Here is a 27535-nt window from a genome sequence, read left to right on the forward strand (position 1 = left end):
TACCTGCTATGTCCCTCACCTTAAAAGTTTGTTCAGGTGTCACCTCAGGCATCCCGTTCTTTCCCTCCACTAGCAAATCTCTGTCCCCCATCTATACCCCCAGTAGCACTTACTGCCTTCTAATACATGTAATATTTTTCTTAAGTATTGTGCCTACTCTGTAAACTCCCACCAAAAGGTCAGCTCCATAGGGGCAGGGATTTTGGCCTGTGTTTGTTTATGGCTGTAATCCCAGCACCTAGAACTGTGCCTGGGGCTTAGTAAATAACAGTTGACCTTGGAACAATTCAGGGGTTAGGAGTGCTGATGCCCCATGTCGTTGAAAATTTAGGATGCAGTACAGTGGCTTACACCTGTAATCTCAGCAGTTTGGGAGGCTGAGGCAGATGGATCACCTGAGGTCAGGAGTTCGAGACTAGTCTGGCCAACATGGTGAAAGCCCATCTCTACAAAAATTAGCCAGGTGTGGTGGCTCTTGTCTGTAATCTCAGCACTTTGGGAGGCCAAAGCAGGCAGATCACTTGAGGTCAGGAGTTTGAGACCAGCCTAGCCAACATGGTAAAACCCTGTCTCTACAAAAATTAGCTGGGTGTGGTGGCGGGTGCGGGTGCCTGTACTCTACTTGAGAAGCTGTAGTCTACTTGAGAAGCTGTAATCTACTTGAGAAGCTGAGGCATGAAAATTGCTTGAACCTGGTAGGCAGACACTGCAGTGAGCCGAGATTGCGCCATTGCACTCCAGCTTGGGTGACAGAGCAAGACTGTCTAAAAAAAATAAAAAATAAAAAATAAAGGAAAGAAAATTCAGGTCTAACTTTCAACTCCCTAAAAATTTAACTACTAACAGCTTACTGTTGACTGGAAGCCTTACCAAGAACATAAGCAGTTGATAACACTAATTTTGTTGTTGTTGTTGTTTTTTGATAGAGATGGGGATCTTGATGTGTTGCCCAGGCTGGTCTCAAACTCCTAGTCTCAAGGTATTCACCTGCCTTGGCCTCCTAAAGTGCTGGGATTATAGGCGTGAGCCACTGCACTTGGCCTAACTCATATCTTGTATATATATTATATACTGTATTCTTACAGTGAAGCAAGGTAGAGAAAAGAAAATGTTAAGATTAATTCATAAGAGAGATTTTTACTATTTATTAAGTGGAAGTGGATCATCATAAATGTCTTCATCTTCATTGTCTTCACGTTGAGGAGGCTAAGGAGGAGGATGAAGGGGAGGGGTTGCTCTTGCTGTCTCAGGGATGGCAGAGGCAGAAGCATAATCTGAGTATAAGTGGACCCGTGTAGTTTAAATGTGTCTTGTTCAAGGGTCAGCTGTTTGTTGAATGAATGAATGACCTGAAGCATTACAGTGGCTTTTGGGCGGTGTCGAAACTTCTTCGTAAGGATTTTAAAGATGAAATAATCACTTGTCTGGAATGGATACTCAGATAAACTGAGTCCTCCAGCTTTCTCATCAGATGGCTTATTTTTTAATTTTTATTTTATTTTTTTGAGACAGGGTCTTGCTCTGTCACCCAGGCTGGAGTGCAGTGGTGCGATCTCAGCTCACTGCAGCCTCAACCTCCTGGGCTCAAGCAGTTCTCCCACTTCAGCTCCCCAGGTAGCTGGGACTACAGGCACACACCACCACGCCCAGCTAATTTTTGTATTTTTTGTAGAGATAGGGCTTCACCATGTTGCCCAGGTTGGTCGTGAACTCCTGAACTCAGGCGATCCGCCTGCCTTGGCCTCCCAAAGTGCTGGGATTATAGGTGTGAGCCACTGTGCCTGGAAAAACAGCTTCTGTTTCATCTTGGAAAGGTCAGAAGAGGGTTTTGTCCACCCCTCTTTTCCCAGGACTCAGTGTCTCACACACAGTGGGGGCTCAATCAACATTAGAATTTGTGTTTGAGGTATGAGTTCCAAGCTAAGGGTTAGATACAGCTCACCACTGTGCTGGTTTGGCTTGATTTTAATTATAGGAATGACTGTGATTTCCAATTTTATTTGTTTGTTTATTTATTTATTTATTTATTTATTTATTTATTTGAGAGGGAGTCTTGCTCTGTTGCCAGGCTGGAGTGCAGTGGCATGATCTTGGCTCACTGCAACCTCCGCCTCCTGGGTTCAAGCGATTCTCCTGCCTCAGCCTCCCCAGTAGCTGGGACTACAGGGGCACGCCACCACACCCAGCTAATTTTTGTGTTTTTGATAGAAACGGGGTTTCCAGTATGTTGGCCAGCATGGCCTCGATCTCTTGACCTCGTGATCTGCCCCCCTCAGCCTCCCAAAGTGCAGGGGTTATAGGCATGAGCCACTGTGGCCTGCCCTCCAATATTTATTGATTGGCAGATTTCACAGAAACATCTGGATTTCTGGCTTCCCTTGAAAAATCAGAAGTTCTGCTAGCCCCAGGCCCACATTTATACATGGTAGTGGTCCGCTGAGGCTGTCCATTTCTGAGTTGCTCCAGTTTGCCGCAGTCCCCACCCCTCCCTGTTGTTGCTTTAATTTTAAGGCCAAATGTTTGTTGCCTTTATTTTATTTTATTTTTTTGAGGCGAAGTCTTGCTCTGTCACCCAGGCTGGAGCGCAGTAGTGGAATCTCTGCTCGCTGCAACCTCTGCCTCCCTGGTTCCAGTGATTCTCCTGCCACAGCTTCCCGAGTAGCTGGGATTACAGGCCTGCACCACCACACTCGGCTTATTTTTGTATTTTTAGTAAAGGTGGGGTTTCTCCATATTGGCCAGGCTGGTCTCAAGTGGATCACTTGAGTTCCTCAACCTCCCAAAGTGCTGGGCTTACAGGCGTGAGCCACTGTGCCTGGCCTGTTGCCTTTTTAAAATTGTGCTTCCTCACACCTGGTCTGCTTCTCTCATGGATGGAACCCACTTGGCACCTGTTGGTATCTGAGTTGGCATCTCCTGCTTTGCAGGCCAACCTTGAAGTAAGCATCTAATTGGTATGTTGGCTTCAGATTTTCATGGCAAAGTAAGGCCTAGCTTTGATGATCAGATCTTAGTGTGGTCAGTACAACTCCAGCTCGTGAAAACTTGCCCAAACATTTTGCCAAAATTAATTAATGGCCAGACATCCTGAGGCAAGCTTCCCCCAGCTTAGCGAGAAAACTGGGATAGGGTAGCATCCCTGCGGGTGGAGTGGTGCTATGGACCTGCACTTACCTCTTAGAGGCTGAATGGTTGAACGGGGCCTTTGAGGAAGCTGTATTTTGGGGGTGGGGACATGGAGCACAGTTGCTCAGTGTCGGCCCCATTGACATGTAGGCCACATCATTCTTTGTGGCCTGGTTGCCGTTCTGTGCAGCATAGTCTTAGCCCCAAACCTGGCCTCTACCCCCTAGTAGATGCTTGTAGCACCTCCCCTTGTTGTGACAACCGAAAATGTCTGTAGATGTTTCCATATGTCCCCTGGGGTGTGAAATCACACAGCCACTGGTGTGGAGGAATATGGGGGAGAAACGTGGAGCAAGACCTTCCTCCTCATCCTGCGTTTCCCTAGGAGGTTGTGGGCTGTTGACATTCTAGTGTAATTGGCTTACTGGGGTTGCCTTGGAGAAGCTTAATGAGATGTTAAGGAGGTTAAACTCCAATTAGCTAGAGAAGAAACTTGCAGCAGTTTCTTTTTTACTGAGGGCTGTGTCTTTTTACCTTTTTCCATTTTCCCAGTTGGAGTTGTGACAGTTCATTCTCCCCTGGGAAAACGAAAATGGCTTTCTTTTTCTTTTTCTTTCTTTTTTCTTTTGAGACAGGGTCTCCCTCTGTCACCCAGGCTGGAGTGCAGTGGCACAATCATAGCTCACTGCAGCCTCGACCTCCCGGGCTGAAGTAATCTTCCCATGTTAGCCTCCCAGGTAGCTGGGACCAGAGGTGCACACCACCATGCCTCGCTAATTTTTGTATTTTTTGTAGAGTCAAGGTCTCGCCATGTTACCCAGGCTTGTCTCAAACTCCTGGGCTCAAGCGATCCTCCCGCCTCAGCCTCCCAAAGTGCTGGGATTACAGGCATGAGCCACCATGCCCAGCCGAAAATGGCTTTCTTGAGAGATCAGCTTTGAAGCTCTACTTCATTTTAAAGTGCCCCTGGAGAAGTGGACGATTACAAAGTTGAGATTCCACTTAAGTGTCCCCTTGGTTTAGCTGTGGGATTCATCTCCTGGGGAGGTTGCCAGGTTCTGGAAAGTGGGTGTTAATGACCAGGGAAGGTGGCCCTAGGCTAACATCCTGTAACCCTCAGGTAGTAATTGAGATTTTTATGGAGATTTTATCTTTCTCTCTATGAGTTTTCTCTCTGAGGAACCTCAGTCTACCTTTTACTGGCCTCCTAGGTAATACTTGTTTGGAGAATATGTATGATGTCTAAGTCTTCCCAGTACGAGAAATTTGTGTGGTGTTTGATTGATTGATGGATGGAGTCTTGTTCTGTCACCCTAGCTGATTGTGCCACTGCACTGCAGTCTCGACCTCCCAGGCCAAGTGACCCTCCCAACTCACCTTCCCAAGTAGCTGGGACTACAGGCATGCACCAGCACACCCAGCTAATTTTTGTATTTTTTTTTTCTGTAGAGATGGGGTTTCACTATGTTGCCCAGTTCAGTCTTGAACTCCCGAGCTCAAGCAATCCTCCTGAGCTCAAGCGGTCTCCCAGAGTGCTGGGATTACAGGTATGAGCCACCATGCCCAGCCTTGTGTGGTCTTTGATACCCCTGGGTTCATTGTATTGTTCTTCCCACACTGGTTTTCATTCATTCATTTATTCAATCATTATTAATTGAGCAGCTACTATGTGCTGCTGCTGCTCTAGACACTGAGGATACAACAGTGAACAGGACAGACCAGGCCCATGTTCTCATGGGGTTTATACTGAGGGTGACGGAAATGATTTCAGATGCTGGCAAGTGCTGCAAAGACTTGAACCGGGAAGAACTGGGTGAGGTGCAAACTACTATGGAGGGATGTCCACAGAAGGCCTTTCGGAGGCGGTGAGGTTTGACCCCAGAGCTCAGTGGCAAAGCTGTCCATGCAAGGATGTGGAGGAAGGGAGTCCCAGAGTGGGAAGAGAATGTGCATAGGCCTTGAGGAAGATCATGGTGTGGTTAAAGTGTTGAGGAGTTTAACTCAAACGAACTGCAGAGCCCATCTCATAAAAATCTCACCTGGAGCATTCGGCAAAATGCATAAAGCACTAACACAATGGCTTGTGGTCCTGGAATTTCCAGGGAAGGCACTTATGAGCTTGGGAAGGCATTTACCAGCTCAGCAAGGAAGTAGAGCAATGCGTGGTCCCTGGCAGAAGCAAGAACCTTCTGATCTGTTTATGTTTGAATGAATCTCAGAGTTTTTTTTTTTTAATAGATGGGGTCTTGCTATGCTGCTCAGGCTGGTCTCGAACTCCTGGGCTCAAGCAGTCCACCCACCTTGGCCCTTCCAAGTGCTGGGATTACAGGCATGAGGCACCAAGCCCTGCTAAATCTCAGGTCTTAAAAATTAAGTTTATATTGTTTTATGCGTCTCTTCTGTTTCTCAGAACCTTAACTGAAATGTTTGCAATCAAGACCAACTTGGGTTTCCCCACTCCCCAGTTGCCTTTGATTCTCTGCCAAAGGCTTGTTAGTAAGATGATGAGGTATTTTTTTCCTGTGGTTAAGAGGACTTTCTATAGGTTGCTAGAAAACTCTTCTTTTAAAACAAGATGTTGTTGAATTGATCTGGCTGATTGCAGGAGGAAGATCTTGTACTGCAACTTTGTTGATGATGCTAATACTTCAAGGTGAATATTCTAGAAGAATATAAAGGGAAAAATAAAAGTTTTAGTATGTTCCCACCCTGCCCTTTTTTCCCAGAAGTAGCCGTTGTTGATGATGGTTTCGTTGATGATAGTTTCTTGGGTGTTTTTCGAGAAAAGTTTCAAGTATATGCAAATATATATGCAAGAACGTGTTTGTTTGTGTGTATATGTTTACATATTCATTTTTTCCCTCCCTAGTTGGGTATTTTAAATACTGTTTTGTCTCTTGTTCTCTTCACTTAACCAGCGTTGATTTTCTTGCCATTTTAAGCCCATGCAAATTGAAAGTAAAAGCCAATCAAATCCACTTTTTTTTTTTTTTTTTTAACAAGCCACCCATTTGCCTGTTAAATGGCTGAGCCATGTATTCACCCAGTCCCCTCTTGGTGGCTATCAAGGTCATTCCCAGTTCCTGGTTTCTTGCTGTGATAAGCAGCGCTGCACTGAAGGCACATGTATGCAAATATATGTAAATGATTCAGCAGAATAAATTTTCCCACAGGAAATTGCTAGGTTGACAGTACTTGCATTTTGAAATTTGATAGTTAATTGTCAGGTTACTGCAGCAGTTTATGCTCCCACTAATGGGCCCACCGGCACTTATTAAGCACCTGTTGTTTTCCTGCCATATCAGAAAAATTGAGCAAGCTGGGAAGTGACCAGGCCCATGTTGCTTGGCTGTGTATGAGAGGGCTTTACCCAGTTAAGTTAAACCTTACATTCCAGAGGTCAGGAGATCAAAGCAGAAGTGTGCTTTGGTTTTGTTCAGTTTTTAAAAAGATGTGTTTAAATTTTAAACATTTTTGGACTTATTTTAAAAATTGCTTTTAAATCAATAATTTAACAATGTGTAAAAACATTACTGATAATCTCACCATGCTAATGTCACTCTGATTTTTACACCTAAACTAATTTAATTGCAGAGTTTTCTGATCACAAGTGACATGTGTTCCATATGACAGAACAAACAATACAAAGATATTTAAATAAAGCCTGAACATGGTACTGATATTAGTTTGTTCATGCTGCTATGAAAAAATACCTGAGACTGGGTAGTTTATAAAGGAAAGAGGTTTAATTGACTCACAGTTCTGCATGGCTGGGGAGGCCTCAGGAAACTTAAAATGATGGTGGAAAGGAAAGCAAACGTGTCCTTCATCACATGGTGGCAGGAGACAGAAGTGCAGAGTAAAGAGGAGAAAAGCCCGTATAAAACCATCAGATCTTCTGAGGACTCACTATCAGGAGAACAGCATGAGGGAACCGCTCCCATGGTCTAATCACCTCCCATGAGGTCCCTCCCCCAACACGTGGGGATTACAATTAAGATTACAATTCAAGATGAGATTTGTGTGGGGACACAGAGCCATACCATATCATTCTGCCCCTGGCCCCTCCGAAATCTCATCTTTCTCATATTTCAAAACACAATTATGCCTTCCCAACAGTTCCCCAAAGTCTTAACTCATTTCAGCATTAACTCAAAAGTCTACGTTCAAAATCTCATCTGAGACAAAATCTAGTCTCTTCCACCTATGAGCCTATAAAATCAAAAGAAGTTAGTTACTTCCTAGATACAATGGGGGTACAAGCATTGGGTAAATACACCTGTTTGAAATGGGAGAAATTGGCCAAAACAAAGGGGCTGCAGGCCCCATGCGAGTCTAAAATCCAATAGGCCAGTCATAAAACTTTCAAGTTCCATAATTATCTCCTTTGACTCCGTGTCTCACATCCAGGTCACACTGATGCAAGAAGTGGGCTTCCACGGCCTTGGGCAGCTCTGTCCCTGTGGCTTTGCAGGGTATAGCCCCCCTCCTGGCTGCTTTCACAGGTTGGCGTTGAGTGTCTCCGTCTTTTCCAGGCACACGGTGTGGCTGCAGGTGGATCTACTATTCTGGGTTCTGGATGGTGGCCTTCTTCTCACAGCTCCATTAGGCAGTACCCCAGTGGGGACTCTGTGTGAGGGCTCTGACCCCATATTTCCCTTCTTTACTGCATTAGTAGAGGTTCTCCATAAGGGCTCCACTCCTGCAGCGAACTTCTGGCTGGACATCCAGGCATTTGCATACATCCTCTGAAATCTAGGTGGAGGTTTCCAAACCTCAATTTACTTCTATGCGCCCACAGGCTCAATAACACATGGAAGCTGCCAAGGTTTGGGACTTGCACCCTCTGAAGGCACATCCTGAGCTGTGTACCTTGGCCCCTCTTAGCCATGGCTGGAGTGGCTGGGCACCAAGTCCTAAGGCTGCACACATCAGGGGGCCCCTGGACCCAGCCCAGGAAACCGTTTTTCCCTCCTAGGCCTGTGATGGGAGGGGCTGCTGTAAAGGTTTGTGATATGCCCTGGGGACATTTTCCCCATTGTCTTGGAATTGGGCTCCTTGTTACTTTTGCAAGTTTCTGCAGCTGGCTTGAATTTCTCTTCAGAAAATGGGTTTTTCTTTTCACATTGTCAGACTGCAAATTTCCACACTTTTTTTTTTCGAGATGGAGTCTCGCTCTGTTGCCCAGGCTGGAGTGCAATGGCATGATCTCGGCTCATTGCAACCTCTGCCTCCTGGGTTCAAGCAATTCTCCTGCCTCAGCCTCACCAGTAGCTGGGATTACAGGCACCCGCCATCATGCCTGGCTAATGTTTGTATTTTTGTAGAGACAGGATTTCACCATGTTGGCTAGACTGGTCTCGAATTCCTGACCTCAAGTGATCTGCCCACCTTGGCCTCCCAAAGTGCTGGGATTACAGGCGTGAGCCACTGCACCCGGCCAATTTCCGCACTTTTATGCTCTGCTTCCTCTTGAATGCTTTGCTGCTTAGTAATTTCTTCCCCTAGATGCCCTAAATCATCTCTCTCAAGTTCAAAGTTCCACAGATCTCTAGGGCAGGGTCAAAATGCTGCCAGTCTCTTTGCTAAAGCATAGCAAGGATCAGGAGAACAGCATGGGGGAACCGTCCCCATGATCTAATCACCTCCCATGATGTCACTTCCCTAATATGTGGGGATTCCAATTCGGATTACAATTCAAGATGGGATTTAGGTGGGGACACAGAGCCAGACCATATCAGTAATCTCTTGGGCTAACCAATAAGCAATGTATTCTTGTATTCTTTCTTTGAAATTATATAAATATTTATAAATTTAAATAACATATTTAAATCAAAGTGGATTATGTTGTAATCATTACTCAGCCATTTTTTTTTTTTTTAATTTTTAAATTTATTTTTTGTAGAGACAGGATCTCCTCCCTATGTTACCCAGGCTGGTTTTGAACCCTGGCCTGAATCGATCCTCCGGCTTTGGCCTCCCAAAGTGCTGGGATCAGAGTTTGTTAATTTGATAGCTAAAAAATATTTTCATCTGCATTTCAATTACAATTAGAAGCTATGCATCCTTAACATATTTTCCAGCAATTTGTGTATTTTCAGTGTGTCTTTCTGTGTCCTTTTTGGGTATGCCTGGACTAGTTTGTCTTTTTCCTGTTAGTTTGCAGGGGCTCTTGTTATCGTGGGACCTTTCCTCTTTGTCCATCATGTGTGTTGTATAAATATTTTGTTACAGGCTATTGTTTTCCTATTGGCATGTTAACATTTGAGTCTTGTTCTTACTAGTATGTGGTTTTTGCAAGGTTGCATTTGTAGCTTGCATACTATTTTGTCTCCTATGTTTTTATTTACTGTAATAAGAATTTTCCCATGTACCCACGTAACCTTTTTAATTAAACCTATAAATGTTCAATCAATAGTTACGTGTGTTGGTGGGCTACAATCACATAATTATTATCTGTGGTTTGACATTTGGGTTGCTGTGTTTTCTTTCTCCCTTTTTTTTTTATTATTATTATTTTTGAGACGGAATCTCGTTCTGTCGCCCAGGCTGGAGTGCAGTGGTGCGACCTTGGCTTACTGCAAGCTCTGCCTCCCAGGTTCACGCCATTCTCCTGCCTCAGCCTCCCAAGTAGCTGGGACTACAGGCGCCTGCCACCACGCCTGGCTAATTGTTTTGTGTTTTTAGTAGAGACGGGGTTTCACCGTGTTAGCCAGGATGGTCTCGATCTCCTGACCTTGCGATCTGCCCACTTTGGCCTCCCAAAGTGCTGGGATGACAGGCATGAGTCACCGTGCCCAGCCTTTCTCCCTTGGGAAGCTGAGGCAGGAGAATCGTTTGAACCTGGGAAGCAGAGGTTGCAGTGAGCTGAAATCTCTCCACTGCACTCCAGCCTGGGCAACAAGAGCGAAACTCCGTCTCAAAAAAAAAAAAAAAAAAGAAAAAAAAAAAAAAGAAATGGGGTGTCACTGTGTTGTCCAGGCTGGTCTAGAATTCCTGGCCTCCAGCTGTCCTCCCATTTCGGTCTCCCAAATTGCTGGGATTAAACATGTAAGCCTCTGTGCCCGGCCTTTTTCTTTTCTTTTTTTCTTTCTTTTCTCTTCTCTTCTCTTCTCTTCTTTCTGCCTGTCTCGCTTTGTCGCCAGGCTGGAGTGCAGTGGCATGATCTGGGCTCACTGCAACCTCCACTTCCCAGGTTCAAGTGATTTTTCTGCCTCAGCCTCCTGAGTAGCTGGGACTACAGGTGCATGCCACCATGCCTGGCTAATTTTTGTATTTTTAGTACAGATGGGGTTTCACCATATTGGCCAGGATGGTCTGAACTCCTGATCTCGTGATCTGCCCGCCTCGGCCTCCCAAAGTGTTGGGATTACAGGCGTGAGCTACCGCGCCTGGCCTTCCTTTTTTTTGAAACAGGTTCTCACTCTGTTGCCCAGGTTGGAGTGCAGTGGTGTGATTATATCTCACTGCAGTGTCTACCTTCCAAGGCTCAGGTGATCTCCTGCTTCAGCCCACTGAGTAGCTGGGATTATAGGCGAATTCACCATGCCTGGCTAATTTTTGCATTTTTAGTAGAGACGGGTTTCGCCATGTTGTCCAGGCCGGTTTTGAACTCCTGGGCTCAAGCGATCCACCCGTGTCGGCTTCCCAAAGTGCCAGGATTACAGGCGTGAGCCACTGTGTCCAGCTTTTCTGACTCTTTTTACTGATCATGAGACTGAAGCTTGGAGAAACTAAGTGACTTGCCCAAGTTCACATGGGGTCAAGGCCTGAATTTGAATCTACATCTGCTCGATTAGGAAGTGAGTGGTCATAGCTAGTCTCTACCTGGATGGATTGTTATTTAATTGTTAAATTTTTTCAAAATAATTTTAAATTATTTTATTAAAAAAGAGGGTATCATTATGTTTCCCAGGCTGGTCTTGAACTCCTAGGCTCAAGTGATCCTCCTGCCTTTGCCTCCCAAAATGCTGAGGTTACAAGTGCAAACTACTGTGCCTAGCCAGGTTATTACTTAATAACCAAAACAACAATAACAAAACCAAAAGAAAGGAGGAAATTGATGGTGGACAAGTAAGAAGATCATTGCAAAGGTTGGGGGCAGGTGGTTTGGGGAGTGTGGAGGAAGCTTTTTAAATGAGGTACCTGAGTTGGATTGTGGAGGATGAATAGGGGTTTGTTAGGACAGAAAGACATTGCAGAGAGAGGATCTAGCAAGAGGTGACTGAAGAAACCATTTATTTGACCAGCAGCTGGGGAATGCCTTGAAGGCAGGAACCACAGCCTTTCTGAATCTCCAGTGCCTGGAACAGTGTCTAGAACATTATCTGACAACAAGCTTGGTAAATACTTCTTTAAGTAAATGCCTGAGTTGGCACATCTGGGAAACAGGGTGGGAGAAATTGTAGGAGAAGTAGATGGGACTTGAATGTAGAAGGAAGGTCTCATGGATCACCGCAAAGGTTGTTTTTTTTTTTTTGAGATGGAGTCTCGCTTTGTCGCCCAGGCTGGAGTGCAGTGGCGCGATCTCAGCTCACTGCAAACTCCGCCTCCCGGGTGCATGCCATTCTTCTGCCTCAGCCTCTCAGAGTAGCTGGGACTACAGGCACCTGCCACCACGCCCGGCTAATGTTTTGTATTTTTATTAGAGACGGGGTTTCACTGTGGTCTCGATCTGCTGACCTCGTGATCCACCCGCCTCGGCCTCCCAAAGTGCTGGGATTACAAGTGTGAGCCACCGCGCCCAGCCAGGGTTGGTTCTTAAAAGCAATAGGGAGCTATGGGAAGTTGTTTCCCAGCAGAAGAGAGAAGGCCATTAGATCTGCCCTATTTATTAATGCAAATATCTAAGTCTATGAATCTTCCTCTGAGCAGGAAAACGTGATTGCTTTTAAATCCATATGGAAAGACCCTCAGTTTTACTCTTGATGAAGAGAAAAGGAACTTAAACTATAGAGAGATATTTTTCACCTCAGATTGGCAGAGGTCAGAAACTTGTTATTTGCTGTGCTTTGTGAAGTAATTGCCTTTGTACCTTATCAGCTAGAGTATGAATGGATGTTCCCCATTTGGAGGGCAGTGTCTGTCTAAATGTTACTGTAGGCACCCTTTGACCTGGCAGGTTCCTTTTTTGAAAGTTTATATATATGTATGTGAGACACAGTCTCATTATGTTGCCCAGGGTGGTCTCAAACTCCTGGGCTCATGGGATCCTCCCACCTGGGCCTCCCAAAGTGCTGGAGTTACAGATGGGAGCCACCACACCTGGCCAAGAAAGTGATCTTATCAACACTCTTGCTTGAGTGTGAAATAAGCCTCCTACCAAGCTGTTTATTCAATGCTGCATTGTTTGTAAGAGCAACACCAATGCCAAGTCCCCAGGAGACCGATGAAAGTCAAGTTCATCCCTACAATAGAATGCAAAGCAGCTGTAACAAAGAGTGAGGAAACTGTTCATGTATACTGCGGGATGATCTTTAAAATCTGTGATTAAGAGAAAAAAGCAAAGTACAGAACATTATGCAATGTATGCTTCCTTCCATTTGATAACAGAAGATATATATTTACTTTAGTTATTTTTGTATAAAATATTTTCTGAAAGAAGACATAAGAAACCTATGATCGTTGCCTCTAGAGAGAGGAACTGAGAGGAAGGGTTTAGGGAATGGAATGAGAAGACTTGTCCCTTTTACCTGTTTGTTTAAAAGAAATACCAAGAATAAAACACATCTATGCTACTGATAAAGATCAGTTTCCAAAAGCTGTGTGCGGTGGTTCACACCTGTGATCCTGACACTTTGGGAGGCCAAGGCGAGTGGATCGCTTGAGCTCAGGACTTTGATACCAGCCTGGGCAATGTGGCAAAACCCCATTTCTACTAAAAATACAAAATTAGCTGGGCTTGGTGGTGTGTGCCTGTGGTCCTAGCTACTCAGGAGGCTGAGGTGGGAGGATTGCTGGAGCCTGAGAGGTTGAGGCTGCAGTGAGCTATGATTGCACCACTGCGTTCCAGCCTGGGCAACAGAGTGAGACCTTGTCTCAAAAAAAAAAAAAATTCAGTTTTTAATATTAGCTAAGTAAAAAAAAGCAAGGTGTATAGAATAGAGTATTGTGGTGCCTTTTGCGGCAACAAAATAGGTCGTATTTGGAATATATCTGGAAGAAGGTAAGATGTTAGCAATGGTAGCTTGCCTGTAGGGTAGGATTGGGGGGCTGTTAGTTTGGGGAGAAAGACATATTTTTCACTGTATACCTTTTTGAGTAATTTGAAAGAGTTTTAGCACACAAATGTATTACCTATTAAAAATAATTACAAAGAGAGGGAGACATGGGTGCATGCATGGATGGATGGTTGGTTGGGTAGCTGGATACATAGACAGGTGGATGGATTGGTTGGTGGATGGATGGATGAACTGTTGGGTGGGTAGATGGATTGATGGGTGAATGAATTTGTAGGTAGGTAGGGTGGATGGATGAATTGGTGGATAGGTAGGTGGATGGATGAATTAATTGGTGGGTTGGTGGATGGGTGGATGAATTGGTAGGTGGGTGGATGGATGGATTGATGGGTGAATGAATTGGTAGGTGGGTAGGGTGGATGGGTGAATTGGTGGATGGGTAGGTGGATGGATAAATGAATTGGTGGGTGGGTGGATGGATGGATGAACTGGTGGATGGGTGGATGGATGGATGGGTGAATGAATTGGTAGGTGGGTAGGGTGGATGGGTGAATTGGTGGATGGGTAGATGGATGGATGAATGAATTGGTGGGTGGGTGGATGGGTGGATGAATTGGTAGGTGGGTAGCTGAATGGATGAATTGGTTGGGGGGTGGATGGATGAATTGGTGAGTGGGTAGGTGGATGGATGGATGGATGCATTGATGGGTGGGTGGATGGATGAATTGGTGGATGGGCGGATGGATGGATGGATGGGTTCATGGTTGGGTGATAAATATATCCATGGGTATACATATGGATGTGTACATAGATAATTCTCTGGCTGTGGTGGGGAGGACTGGCTGTGGTGGGGAGGACTGGCTGTGGTGGGGAGCACTGACTGTGGTGGGGAGGACTCAGTAGGACAAGGAGAGGCTGGAGGCAGGGAAGACTTAGGAAGCAATTACAATAGTCCTGGCAAGGAATAATTTGGGGCTAGGATCAGGTCAATTAAATGTTTAACATTGGAACTATGTCTCTTGTATACATAACTGCATATGTCAAGTCTTGGTATTGTTTTCTTTCTAGCAGGGCAAATTCCTTTGGAATGAGCTTTTACTGGCAACTGCTCAGAAGCTGTTCTGTATATAATGACCAACAACAGTTTAATCCTTTTTTCAGCCATCATCTTAGGAATTAACAATAGTAGGAAATCAATTAAAATAATCAATCTTTGAGATGTCATGCCTTCTCCACGATCAACTTCTTCTTTACAAGGCTGTGTTCCAAATGTGCCAGGCCAAAAAGACGTGAACTTTGTCCTTTTTACGGTTTGTGTCTTGATGTTTCCTAGCTAAATCTCTTTGTATGTGTTGGCCTTGTAAGGTTTACTTTTTTTTTTCTTTTTTTTGAGATGGAGACTGTGTTGCCTAGGCTGGAGTGCAGTGGTGCAATCTCGGCTCACTGCACCCTCTGCCTCCCGGGTTCAGGTGATTCTCCTGCCTGAGCCTCCCGAGTAGCTGGGATTACAGACGTGCACTACCCTGCCTGGCTAATTTTTATGTTTTTAGTAAAACATAAAAATTATGTTTTTATGGGGTGGGGGGGTCTTGCTATGTTGGCCAGGCTTGTCTCAGACTCCTGACTGCCTGCCTAGGCCTCCCAAAGTGCTGGGATTACAGGCATGAGCCACCGCGCCCAACCTAATAACTAGATCTCTTTAATTATTGGAACATGTGTATTTTGATCAGATTGACACTTTTTTTTTTTAAGTGAAGTGATCTTATTTCCCTCATTTCTCATTTTTAACTTTTTTTTTTTTTTTTGACATGGCTTTAAAGCTGTGTGGAGCTGTAAGGGTCTGGGTTCCTTGACATTCCATGGGGGTCTCAGGTGATCGTGGAAGGGCTGTTGGAATCAGAGCTATTTGGAGGGTGCATAGGCCGGTAGGATGGGAAGGCTGGGGGAGAAGTGGGCTTTTTGGGGACTGAAGCCAAATGGACAGCTGGGCCTAATCTAAAGACTGGCCCCTCCCAGCTCCTACCGATGGTCATGTAGCAGGAATGGGGCCCCAGCGCCACCAGATTTTCTTTTTTTTTTTTTGAGACACAGCCTTGCTCTGTTGCCAGGCTGGAGTGCAGTGGCACGATATTGGCTCACTGCAACCTCCGCCTCCTGGGTTCAAGCGATTCCCCTGCCTCAGCCTCCCAAGTAGCTGAGACTACAGGCATGCGCCGCCATGCCTGGCTAATTTTTTGTATTTTAGTAGAATTGAGGTTTTACCATGTTGGCCAGGATGGTCTCAATCTCCTGAACTCGTGATCCTCCTGCCTCGGCCTCCCAAAGTGCTGGGATGACAGGCATGAGCCACTGCGCCCAGAAGATTTTCTGATTTTTAAAGTTACGCCAGAGACTGGGCGCGGTGGCTCATGCCTGTAATTCCAACACTTTGGGAGGCCAAGGTTGGCAGATCACCTGAGGTTTAGGACTTTGAGACTAGACTGGCCAATATGGTAAAATCTTGTCTCTACTAAAAATTCAAAAAAATTAGCCGAGCGGGGTGACTGCAGTCCCAGCTACTTAGGAGGGTTGAGGCAGGAGAATTACTTGAACCCGGGAAGTAGAGATTGTAGTGAGCTGAGATCATGCCACTGCATTCCAGTCTGGGTGACAAAGCAAGACTCTGTCAAAAAAAAAAAGTAAATAAATAAATAAAAATAAGCCAGAAATCAAATTTTAAATGTTGGGATCTAATCTAATTTTTTTAAAAAACAAAAAGTATGCCTAAAACAGCAGCAATAACAACAAGCCATCTATGGGCCAAACTGTGGGTGGGGAAACCTATTTTGTACTTCTTATTTTATCCGATCGAATTGTGGTGGAGATAGGAAATTGAGACCCCAAAAAGGGTAGTAAGTTTTCCCAAAGTTGTTTAGTCAGTTGCCAGATTATGGCTTGAATTAAATTTAAATTCTTCAGCTGGGCATGGTGGTGCACACCTGTAGTATAGCTGCTTGGAGAGGCAGAGGTGGGAGGACTGCTTGAGCCCAAAAGTTCAAGGCACAGGAAGCTATGATCTTACCACCACACTTCAGCCTGGGCAACAGAGCAAGACCTCATTTCAAAAAAGAAAAAAAAAAGAGAAATTTAAATTCTTCATTACAGAACAGCTGATGGTGGAGGTTTATTCTTGCGCGGGTACATCTGATCTATTTATGTATGTATCTATGAATTTGTCTATTTGGCATGGCTCTTTAACAAAATACAGGCTTTTTTTTTAAGTAAAAGTAATTGAAACAAAATTTGTTTCCAAGGCTGGACAGCTCAGTGGCAAAATGCAGACTTGAACAACATTGCCTGAGTTTGAATTCAGCTCCAGAGCTTACCAGCTGTGTGATACTGGACACAGTATTTAACCCTTCTGTTCCTGAGTTTCACATCTGAAAAAGGAGATAATAAAAATAATTACAGAATGAAAGGAGATAATACACATGAGGTACTTAGAATAAAGCCTGGCACACAGAACTGCAATTTGGTTGTTATCCGTGGTGGTGATGATGGTGGTGGTGGTGGTGGTGGTGATGATGGTGACGGTGGTGGTGGTGGTGGTGGTGGTGATGGCAGTGATGATGGTGGTGATGGTGGTGGTGGTGGCGGATGTGGTGGTGATGGTGGCGATGGTGATGGTGGTGGTGGTGATGGTGGTGATGGTGGTGGAGGTGATGGTGGTGGTGGTGATGGCAGTAGTAGTGATGGTGGTGGTGGTGGTGGTGATGGCGGTGGTGGTGGTGGTGATGGCAGTGGTGATGGTGTTGATGGTGGCAGTGATATTGGTGGTGGTGGTGGTGGTGGTGGTGATATTGGTGGTGATGGTGATGATGGTGGTGGTGGTGATGATGGTGGTGATGGTGATGGCGGTGATGGTGATGGCGGTGATGGTGTTGGCAGTGATATTGGTGGTGGTGATGGTCATAGTGGGGAAGGTGATGGTGATGAATGAAGATGATTAGAAAGTCCTCAGTTCACAAGGTCAGAGTGATCTAGATGACACAGGGTTCTTCGGTTACAAGAGAATATCCTTCAGGGTTCCTTTAAATGGCTCTCTCCATCTTTTATACTACAGTGGGACTTGCCACAGGTTCTGGGGACTGTTAATGTGAGATGAGATGCTACATACCTTTTTGTTGTTGGTGGGGTTTTTTTGTGTGTATGCACTATTGTGTGTGTGTGTGTGTGTGTGTGTGAGAGAGAGATAGGGTCTTGCTCTGTTGCCCAGGGTGTAGTACAGTGGCATGATCTCAGCTCGTTGCAACTTCCGCCTTCCAGGCTCAGGCAATCCTCCCACTTCAGCCTCCTGAGTGGCTGGGAATACAGGCACGTTCCATGCTCAGCCACTTTTTGTGTTTTTCATAGAGGCAACATCTCACTATCTTGTCTAGGCTGGTCTCGAACTCCCGGCCTAGAGTGGTCTGCCCACTTGGCCTCCCAAAGTGCTGGGATTACAGGCATGAGCCACTGCACCTGACCTGTATGCTCCTGTTAAGAGAGCTTTATTTGTATTTATTTATTTTGAGACAGGATCTCTGTTGCTCAGGTGGGAGTGCAGAAGACACCATGTACCTTTATCCCTTGTTCCTCATTTCTTAGTCTTTCTGGCTACTGATCTTTTGAGTTTGCGTGTTCATCCTGAGAGGTCCTTGGATATATAGGAGCCTTGTCTGTTTCTTCAAACCCCATGGCAGCTGGTTTTATGCTCCAGGCAAGCTCCTGTCCTCTGGGGTGTGTCCCGCTGACCCCTCGCCTGTGTTTGTGTTCGCAGGACTGGAATGTCACGTGGTATACCAGCAACCCCGACTTCACCAAGTGCTTTCAGAACACGGTCCTCATGTGGGTGCCTTGTTTTTACCTCTGGGCCTGTTTCCCCTCCTACTTCCTCTATCTCTCCTGACATGACCGGGGCTACATTCATATGACACCTCTCAACAAAACCAAAACTGTAAGTCACCAGGGGGTTTCGTTGTGGGGGGTGGGAAGGTGCACCTGGACGGGGAGTGGTGGTTGGTGAGAACTGACATTTCTCTTCTACTTAGTTGGCCCTAAGTTCCTTCTTCTAGAAGGCAGAAGAATAATGTGGGAGGTGAAAACTGGAGCTCTGGAGACAAACGTGGGTACAAATCTTGGCTCTGCCACTTAGTATTTGGCCTTGAGCAAATTTTTTAACCTCCCCAAGCCTCAGTTTCCCTGTTTATGCAACAGTAATGATAGGATTGTTCTCAAGGCATTACTGGGAGATTATCAGCTCTTCCCCTCTTACTGAGGCGATCTCCTTTTTATTTAATTAAATATATGTATATAGATTTTTTCTGGCCAATTTTTAATTTATTTTTTATAGAGAGAGGGGTCTTGCTGTGTTGCCCAGGCTGGTCTTGAACACCTGGCCTCAAGCAGTCCTCCTGCCTTGGTCTCCCAAAGTACTGGGATTACAGGTGTGAACCACCATGCCTGGCCCCTAATTTTTTTTTTTAAGTTGGCTTTTATTTTGAAATAATTTAAAGCTATAGGAAAATTGCAATAATGGGCCAGGCGTGGTGGCTCACGCCTGTAATCCCAGCACTTTGGGAGGCCAAGGCGGGCGGATCACAGGAGTTTGAGACCAGCCTGACCAACATGGTGAACCCTGTCTCTACTAAAAATACAAAAATGAGCTGGGTGTGGTGGCATGTGCCTGTAATCTTAGCTACTTGGGAGGCTGAGGTGGGAGGATCCCTTGAACTTAGGAGGCAGAGGTTGCAGCGAACTGAGATCGTGCCACTGCACTCTAGCCTGTGCAACAGAGCGAGACTCCTTCTCAAAAAAAAAAAAAAAAAAAAAAAAAAGTTGAGATAATGATACCAGGAACTGCTGCCTGATTTTCTCTATCCATCACTCATAGTCACTGTTTCCTGTTTTGTTTTGTTTTTTGACACAGGGTCTTGCTCTTTTGCCCAGGCTGGAGTGCAATGGTATGATCACAGCATACTGCAAACTCGAACTCCTGGTTCAAGTCATCCTCCTGCCTCAGCTTTTTGAGTAGCTGGTAGCTGGGACTGCAGGCGTACACCACCATGCCTGGCTAATTTAAAACAATTTTTTGTAGAGACAGGGTCTCGCCTTGTTGCCCAGGCTGTTGTCAAACTCCTGGCTTCCAGTGATCCTCCTGCCTCGGCCTCCCAAAGTGATGGTATTACAGGCATGAATCCGGCCTGTATTCACTGATTTTTTAATCTTTTGCTACATTTGTTTTATCATGAGCTTTTGCTCTCTCTCTCTCTATACGCATGCTATAATTTATTTTTTCTGAATCATTTGAGAATGGATGCACCTTGAAACGTATCCCACCCGTAGAGGGCCCTCAGTAAGTACTGGTTGAATGAATGGTTGTCGTGGAGGGCTTTCTTGTGCAGTGCGCCGAAGTTGCAGCTAGAGATGAGCTGTGAGCTGAGCTCTTGAGTGTTCAGGCACCGGGGAGCATGGTGACCAGACAAACAGTCCTGTTGGAGGTAGTGGGGTGTAGCAAGCTGGTTACAGACCATCACGTGCCGGCCTGGATGCCAGCTCACCCTACTGAGGACTTGTCCTTATTCCAGAGGATATGTGCCATGTCCTAGGACTGTGGCTGATCATTTGAAGGCTGGCTGGTTCCCCTATCCCTGGGGCTGAGCTGTTTGTGCAGGCCCTGGGGGAGGTTCCAGGGCTGTCTGTTATAGGATATGTATGTGCTTCTCTTTCAGGCCTTGGGATTTTTGCTGTGGATCGTCTGCTGGGCAGACCTCTTCTACTCTTTCTGGGAAAGAAGTCGGGGCATATTCCTGGCCCCAGTGTTTCTGGTCAGCCCAACTCTCTTCGGCATCACCATGGTAAGTAGGAGCTGGCTGTGACCCCTGGGCCATCTGCTGGGCTCAGTGGAGACCAAAAGTAGTAACTCGTAAGACTAGAATCATAGTTTTTTAAGGCAGTGATCAGCTGGAGCTGGGATATAAATGTAGCCTTTTTTTTTTTTTTTTTTTTTTTAAGAGATGAGATCTCGCTTTCATCCAGGCTAGAGTGCAGTGGTACCATCATAGTTCACTGCAGCCTCAAACTTCTGGCCTCAAGCAATCCTCCTACCTCAGACTTATGAGTAGTTGGAACTACAGATGTGTGTCACCATGCCCAGCTTATTTTGGCTAATTTTAAAATTTTCTGTAGAAATGGGATCTCACCGTGTTGTCTAGGCTGGTCTTAAACTCCTGGCCTCAAGTGATCCTTCCAGAGCACTGGCATTATAAGCATGAGCCACTGTTCCCAGCCCCAGCTGCAGTCTTTGGATGAGGCATGTGTTGTCCAGTTTGCCACAGTCCCCACCATGCCCTATTGTCTTCCCTGCCACTGATTCTGAGTGGCAGTTGCCACCTTTTGTTGCGTTTGCCATATTTTGCTCTTGTATTGGCTACTTTGGTCACTTATATACTAACTGCCTGGGGTCTAATGGCCTTGAGTTTTCACTATCTGGTGCAGGGGGTGGGTTGCTAAGCTAAATAGGAAACTGCTCTGTCCCGGGGGGATACACAACTTAGTGAGTGATAGAGACAAGGAAACAACTATTAATTACAGCTGATGTGTACTGAGCACTTACTATGTATGTACCTGTCAGTATTCTTGGTGTTTTCACGTGTGTGTGAAGATTCATTGAATCTTCACAACAACCCTGTGAGATGGGTACTGCTTTGTTCCCATCTTACAGGTGAGGAAACAAGGCACAGAGAGGTTAAGTGTCCTGCTCAAGGTCACACCGCTAATGTGCAGCTGAGTCAGGGGTGGGACCCCAGACGCCATGCTTTTAGCCCCTGCAACCTGCAGCTTCTGAGCCCTGATCAGAGAGTTCTTGGAGAGTGTAGCCCTTGAGTATTGTAAAAAGAGGGGGGAGGCTGGGCATGGTGGCTCATGCCTGTAATCCCAGCACTTTGGGAGGCTGAGGCGGGAGAATCACTTGAGGTTGGGAGTTTGAGACCAGTGTAGCCAACATGGCAAAACCCCGTCTCTACTAAAAATAAAAAAATTAGCCGGCGTGGTGGCACACGCCTGTAGTCCTAGCTACTCAAGAGGCTGAGGCAGGAGAATTGCTTGAACCCGGGAAGTGGAGGCTGCAGTAAGCCGAGATCACGCCACTGTGCTCCAGTCTGGGGGACAGAGTGAGACCTCATCTCAAAAAAGAAAAAAAAAAGGGAAAGAATAAGTTTAAGGCAGGACATTCTGAGCAGGGTGAACAGCGTGTCCAGGGAGGGGTGGAAGGTTAAGGGGACTATGCAGGCAGGGAGGACAAGGTGTTCGGTGAAGGAACACGGTGTGAAGGTTGAGGGGATAGAGTGGATGTGACAGAGGGGTCAGGAAAGACAACGCGGAGCCAGATTGCCAAGGAGCATGAATCTTTATTTTTCTGAATTAATTTTTCATTTTTTAAATTTTAGAGTCAGAGTCATATTCTGTTGCCCAGGCTGGACTTCACTGGCGTGAGATCACAGCTCACTGCAGGCTTGAACTCCTGGGCTCAAATGATCCTTCTGCCTCAGCCTCCCAAGTAGCTGGGAGTGTAGACATGCACCAACATGCCCATCTAAATTTATTTTTTATTTTTTTATTTTTTTATTTTTCCCCCCGAGATGGAGTTTCGCTCTTGTTGCCCAGGCTGGAATGTAATGGCGTGATCTTGAGTTGCCGCAACCTCCGCCTCCTGAATTCAAGCGATTCTTCTGCCTCAGCCTTCCGAGAAGCTGGCATTACAGGCATGCGCCACCATGCCCGGCTAATTTTGTATTTTTGGTAGAGACGGGATTTCACCATTTTGGCCAGGCTGGTCTCGAACTTCCGACCTCAGGTGATCCACCCACCTAGGCCCCCCAAAGTGCTGGGATTACAGGCATGAGCCACCACCCCCGGCCAATTTGTTATTTTTGTAGAGACAGGGTCTCCCTATGTTGCCCAGGCAGGCCTCAAACTCCTTGTCTCAAGTGATCCTCCTGCCTGGGCCCCCCAAACTGCTAAGATTATAGGTGTGAGCCACCATGCCTGGCCCAGACCATGATTCTATATAGCACACATATGTGCTGTCCACTGTCTGCCAGGAACTGTCCTAATCCCTTTATTTATTAACCCTTTTACATTGTAAATAAGATAAGCAAACTGGTACAGAGAGGAGAAGGACTGGCCCAAGGTCACCTGGTCAGTAAGTGGTAGGGCCAGCTTCCAGTCTAGGCCCCAGCGTGTGGCCTGGCGCCTGTGGGGCTCTCTCTGCTTCACGCCTGGCTCTCCTGCTGGGTTTGATTCCCCTTTGTGTCCTCAGAGCCTGGCCCTGTGCCTGGCATGCAGTAAGCGTTCCATAAATGCATGGAGGGAATGAGAGAGTAAAGGGCTTTGCTTTGTCCTGAATTCGGGTCTTGGGCTCCGTGTCTGGCAGCGGGGTATTAGAGTGGATTTTTTTTTTTTTTTTTCAATTTCACTATAAAAGAGACAGGGTCTTTCCATGTTGCCCAGGCTAGTCTTAAACTCCTGGGCCCAAGTGATCCCCCTCCCTTGGCCTCCTAAAGTGGTGGGATTACAGGCATGAGCCACCATATGTGGTCAGCTGTTTTGACTTGAGTAGGTCGTCCTCCCTTAACTTTCCTTGTTCCTGGTCTTTTTTTTTTTTCCTTTGAGGCAGAGTTTCGCTCTTTTTTCCCAGGCTGGTGTGCAATGGCGCGATCTTGGCTCACTGCAACCTCTGACTACCAGGTTCAAGTGATTCTCCTGCCTCAGCCTCCCCAATAACTGGGATTACAGGCACGTGCCACCAAACCTGGCTAATTTTTGTATTTTTAGTAGAGACGGGGTTTCACCATGTTGGCCAGACTGGTCTCAAACTCCTGACCTCAGGTGATCCACGTGCCTCGGCCTCCCAAAGTGCTGGTATTACAGGTGTGAGCCACTGTGCCTGGCCGTTCCTGGTCTTTTGATCGTTCATTTATGCCTCTGTCACCCTGGGGGAAACGGGGGTGATAGTCTGAGGGTTGGGGCTTTTGACCCCTCAGGGGACTCTGAGCTGGGCTGGCCAAGAGGTGAACTGGCCTATGAGATCCTCAGCCTCTCTTTATCCACCTGAGATCTCTGGGATGGAATGGAGGACCAGCTCAGCTGTGAATGTGTCAGAAACATTCTGACTATATCCCAGGGAACCAGAGTATGCAGGCACTGGGAATATGGGACAGGATGCAGCCAGCACATATATATATATATTTTTTTTTTCCTTTAAGATGGAGTCTCACTCTGTTGCCCAGGCTGGAATGCAGTGGCGCAATCTCAGCTCACTGTAGCCTCTGCCTTCCAGGTTCAAGTGATTCTCCTGCCTCAGCTTCCCAGCTAGCTGTGACTAAAGGCGCACACCACCACGCCTGGCTAATTTTTGTATTTTTAGTAGAGACAGGGTTTCACCATGTTGGCCAGGCTGGTCTCAAACTCCTGACCTCAAGTGCCCGCCTTGGCCTCCCAAAGTGCTGGGATTACAGGCATGAGCCACTGCACCCAGCTGATTTTTTCTTTTTTTTCTTTTTTTAATTTTTTATCCCTACTCTGTATCAAGTGTTGGAGACACAAGCATATAGTCTAGCTGTGCAAACAGACATTAAACAAATGATTCCTCAAAAAGGCAGAAAGTGTTTAAATGTCTGCAGAATGCTGTGTGAGGGTGAAGGTAGGGGAGCTTGCTTTGGTCTGGGGGATAGCCAGGCTTCTCTGAGGGAGGGATGGTGGAGCTGAAGCCTGAGAATGAGCAGGTTGTTAAAAAGCTTAAGGGGCTGAAGGCAGAGGACCAGCTGGGGAGAAAAGCACATGTAAAGTCCTGGGGGTCACAGGGAAAACTTGAGGGTTCTGTGTGGCTGGAGCAGAGATGGCCGAGGTGGAGAGCAGGGGCGATGGGGCAGAGGCTGACCCTGGGAACGTTGAGCATCAGGGCAAGTAGGTTTTGTTTTTCATTCCGGGTACTCTGCCTGTTCTTTTAAATAAAGTTTTATTGGCATGAAGCCATGTCCATTCATTTACATCTTGTCTGTTGCCACTTTGACACTGCAGTGGCAAAGCTGAGTAGTTTTGATGTAGAGTCTATGGCCCATGAAGTCCAAAATACTTATTACGTGGTCCATTAAGAAATAATGTGGCTGGGAGCAGTGGCTCACACCTGTAATCCCAGCACCTTGGGAGGCCAAGGCAAGTGGATCACCCGAGGTCAGGAGTTTGAGACCAGCCTGGCCAACATGGTGAAACTCTGTCTCTACTAAAAATACAAAAATTAGCTAGGCGTGGTGGCAGGCTCCTGTAGTCCCAGCTACTTGGGAGGCTGAGGCAGGAGAACCACTTGAACCTGGGAGGCGGAGGTTGCAGTGAGCTGAGATTGGGCCACTGCACTCTAGCCTGGGTGACAAGAATGAAACTCTGTCTCAAAAAAAATAAAATAAAATAAAATAACCAACAACTCCTGTCATGTGCTTCTCTCCTCAGCTGCTTGCTACCTTTTTAATTCAGCTGGAGAGGAGGAAGGGAGTTCAGTCTTCAGGGATCATGCTCACTTTCTGGCTGGTAGCCCTACTGTGTGCCCTAGCCATCCTGAGATCTAAAATTATGACAGCCTTAAAAGAGGTAAGTGGCGGTGTCGTTCCTCGTCTTCCTTCAGTGGCCCAGAGGGGAGAGATGCTGGGTCCCTCTGGCTTGTATAGAAGTCATGCGTTGCCATGGGAACCACGGGGTGGGTACCACATGCACCTAGCTTATCCCTTGGTGACTTGCCTACCCCACCAAATCCTCACTAAGTCAGCCCCAGCCTTTTTTCTAGCACCTCCTTTCCCCAGGGCCTGAGTTGTCTGTGTTGCTCCAAGGGGCTCCTGTGGGACCTCCAAGGGCCAGAGCTGTGGGCCGATGCCAGGCTGGCCCCATCAGCAGGAAACAGCAAGACAGGCGGCTCCAAATTTTGCCAGGCTGGGATGGAGCTGAGCTGGGAATGGTGTTTGCAGAGTGACTGTTCCCCTGGGGGACCCTAGGCTTGTCCTCACGTTACCTTTGTCCCATCAGTTGCTGCTCTGGCTGGAGAAGTTGTTTACATTGGCTGCCGTGTGCTGCTCCTAGGAATTCTGAGGAGTGTGCACTTTTTTTTTTTTGTTTTTGTTTTTTTTTTGTTTTTTGCTGTTGTTGTTCAGGTGGAGTCTCGCTGTGTCGCCAGGCTGGAGTGCAGTGGCATGATCTAGGCTCACTGTAACTTCTACCTCCTGTGTTCAAGCGATTCTCCTGCCTCAGCCTCCCAAGTAGCTGGGACCACAGGCACGCACCACCATGCCCAGCTAATTTTTGTATTTTTAGTAGAGACAGGGTTTCACCATGTTGGCCAGGATGGTCTCGATCACTTGACCTCATGATCCACCCGCCTCGGCCTCGCAGAGTGTTGGGATTACAGGCATGAGCCACCACGCCTGACCTGGAGTGTGTGCTTTTAGAATAACCTGCTGTTCCTGCCGTCTTGGAGCTAATTAGAGACTGGCATGAGGCAAAGGAAGGAAAAGAAGCTGAACATTTGACTATTGAGTGCCTACATATTATCTATCATGAGTGATAGCAGCTGATGCTGATTGAGTTCATGTTTTCAAAGTGCCTCACAGGGGACTGTGTATGTGTCACGAATAATCTTCCTGACCTTTTGCAGTGACTTGGACAGAATTTCTCAGCCTCAGCACTAATCGACATTTTGGATTGGAGACTCCTTGGTTGTAGGGGCTGTCCTGTGCTTTATAGACATTTAGGGGCGTCCCTGGCTTCCCCTGACTGGGTGCCATAACACTCCCAAGTTACGACAAACAAGATTTCCCGACACTGCCAGATGTTTCCTGGGTGGCAGAATCACCCCTGTTTAAGAACCACTTGTGGTTTATAGGTGGGGAAACTGAGGCACAGAAAGGTTAAATAAGTTGACAAGATCTCACAGCCAGTGTGAGAGAGCCAGGCCTTGATACAGCTTTGTTTCACTCCCAAGCCCTGTCTTCCTCCCATCAGGCAGCGGTGAGCAGTGAGACTACCGGTGATGGAGCCGGCTTTCTGCCGTTACATCCCGTGGAGAGCTGGGAGCCCCTGGGGAGCCTGCGATGTCCCTGCGGCTGAGTGGGTGCACCTTCCATGGTGCCGTCTGCCCTCTGGGTTTCTGCCACCTGCTCTCAGAATATGATCTTGTTTTTTTTTTGTTTTTTTTTTCTTTTTTCCGAGATGGAGTTTCGCTCTGTCACACAGGCTGGAATGCAGTGGTGCGATTTCGGCTCACTGCAGCCTCTGCCTCCTGGGTTCAAGTGATTCTCCTGTCTCAGCCTCCTGAGTAGCTGGGATTGCAGTTGCCCGCCACCACATCTGGCTAATTTTTGTATTTTCAGTAGAGATGGGGTTTCACCATGTTGACCAGGCTGGTCTCCAACTCTTGACCTCAGGTGATCCGCCTGTCTCGGCCTCCAAAAGTGCTAGGATTACAGGCATGCGCCACCACACCCAGCCACAGAATGTGATCTTTTTCCTCCTTCCTTCCCCACCACGCAGGATGCCCAGGTGGACCTGTTTCGTGACATCACTTTCTACGTCTACTTTTCCCTCTTACTCGTTCAGCTCGTCTTGTCCTGTTTCTCAGATCGCTCACCCCTGTTCTCGGAAACCATCCACGACCCTGTAAGTGTGACCACAGACAAGTGTGTGTGCGTGTGTGTGTGAGTGTGAGAGAGATGCGTGACACAGTACCAGCTAACATTTCTTAGATCCATCCAGGATCTCGTTCCAGCCTCCCTCAACCCCTGGTACAGGGAATATCATCCCGCCTACTTTACAGATGGAAAAACTGAGGCTTAGATGTGACTGGGGGAGCTGAAGGAGAGAGTCTGCTTTGTTGTTGATGAACTGCTATCTTCCAGGCCTGTAGGTTTCTCACTTGGCATGGTGATTTTGGAAAATGTGAGCAGATAATTACAAATCAGGTATTTTTTATGAATTCTAGCTGTCCAGATGTTCTGGAAAAGTGAAGTTCTGACAGGTTAGGCCTATAATCCTACAGGGCAGAGCTGAGGAGTTGCTGGAGTCCCCACCACTCCCTATTGTATTATACTGGCATGCTTTCCTTACTTGTGGCAAGTGCCTGGCCCCTGAGGGATTTGAGTTTGAGACCCTTGGTCTGTTTTGTCAGTTTCAGA

General features: G+C 46.6%; 1 protein-coding gene across 3 annotated transcripts in view; it reads left to right on the top strand.

The window, feature by feature from the left end:
• LOC100441217 (nuclear pore complex-interacting protein family member B13) overlaps positions 1-27535 on the top strand; it is a 104362-nt gene that overhangs the window by 5893 nt on the left and 70934 nt on the right. The window contains exons 2-5 of one of the 3 annotated variants that reach the window (XM_054533593.2): positions 18103-18279; positions 20054-20179; positions 24828-24965; positions 26895-27020. In XM_054533593.2, the coding sequence (XP_054389568.1) occupies positions 18253-18279; positions 20054-20179; positions 24828-24965; positions 26895-27020 (417 nt within the window). In that variant the 5' untranslated portion in view covers positions 18103-18252. Of the gene's footprint in view, positions 1-18102; positions 18280-18313; positions 18448-20053; positions 20180-24827; positions 24966-26894; positions 27021-27535 lie in introns of those variants that run through there. The other 2 variants (XM_054533597.2, XM_054533591.2) reach the window with 2 other exon arrangements.

This window comes from Pongo abelii, chromosome 18, assembly GCF_028885655.2.
Source record: "Pongo abelii isolate AG06213 chromosome 18, NHGRI_mPonAbe1-v2.0_pri, whole genome shotgun sequence".
Lineage (NCBI taxonomy): Eukaryota > Metazoa > Chordata > Mammalia > Primates > Hominidae > Pongo > Pongo abelii.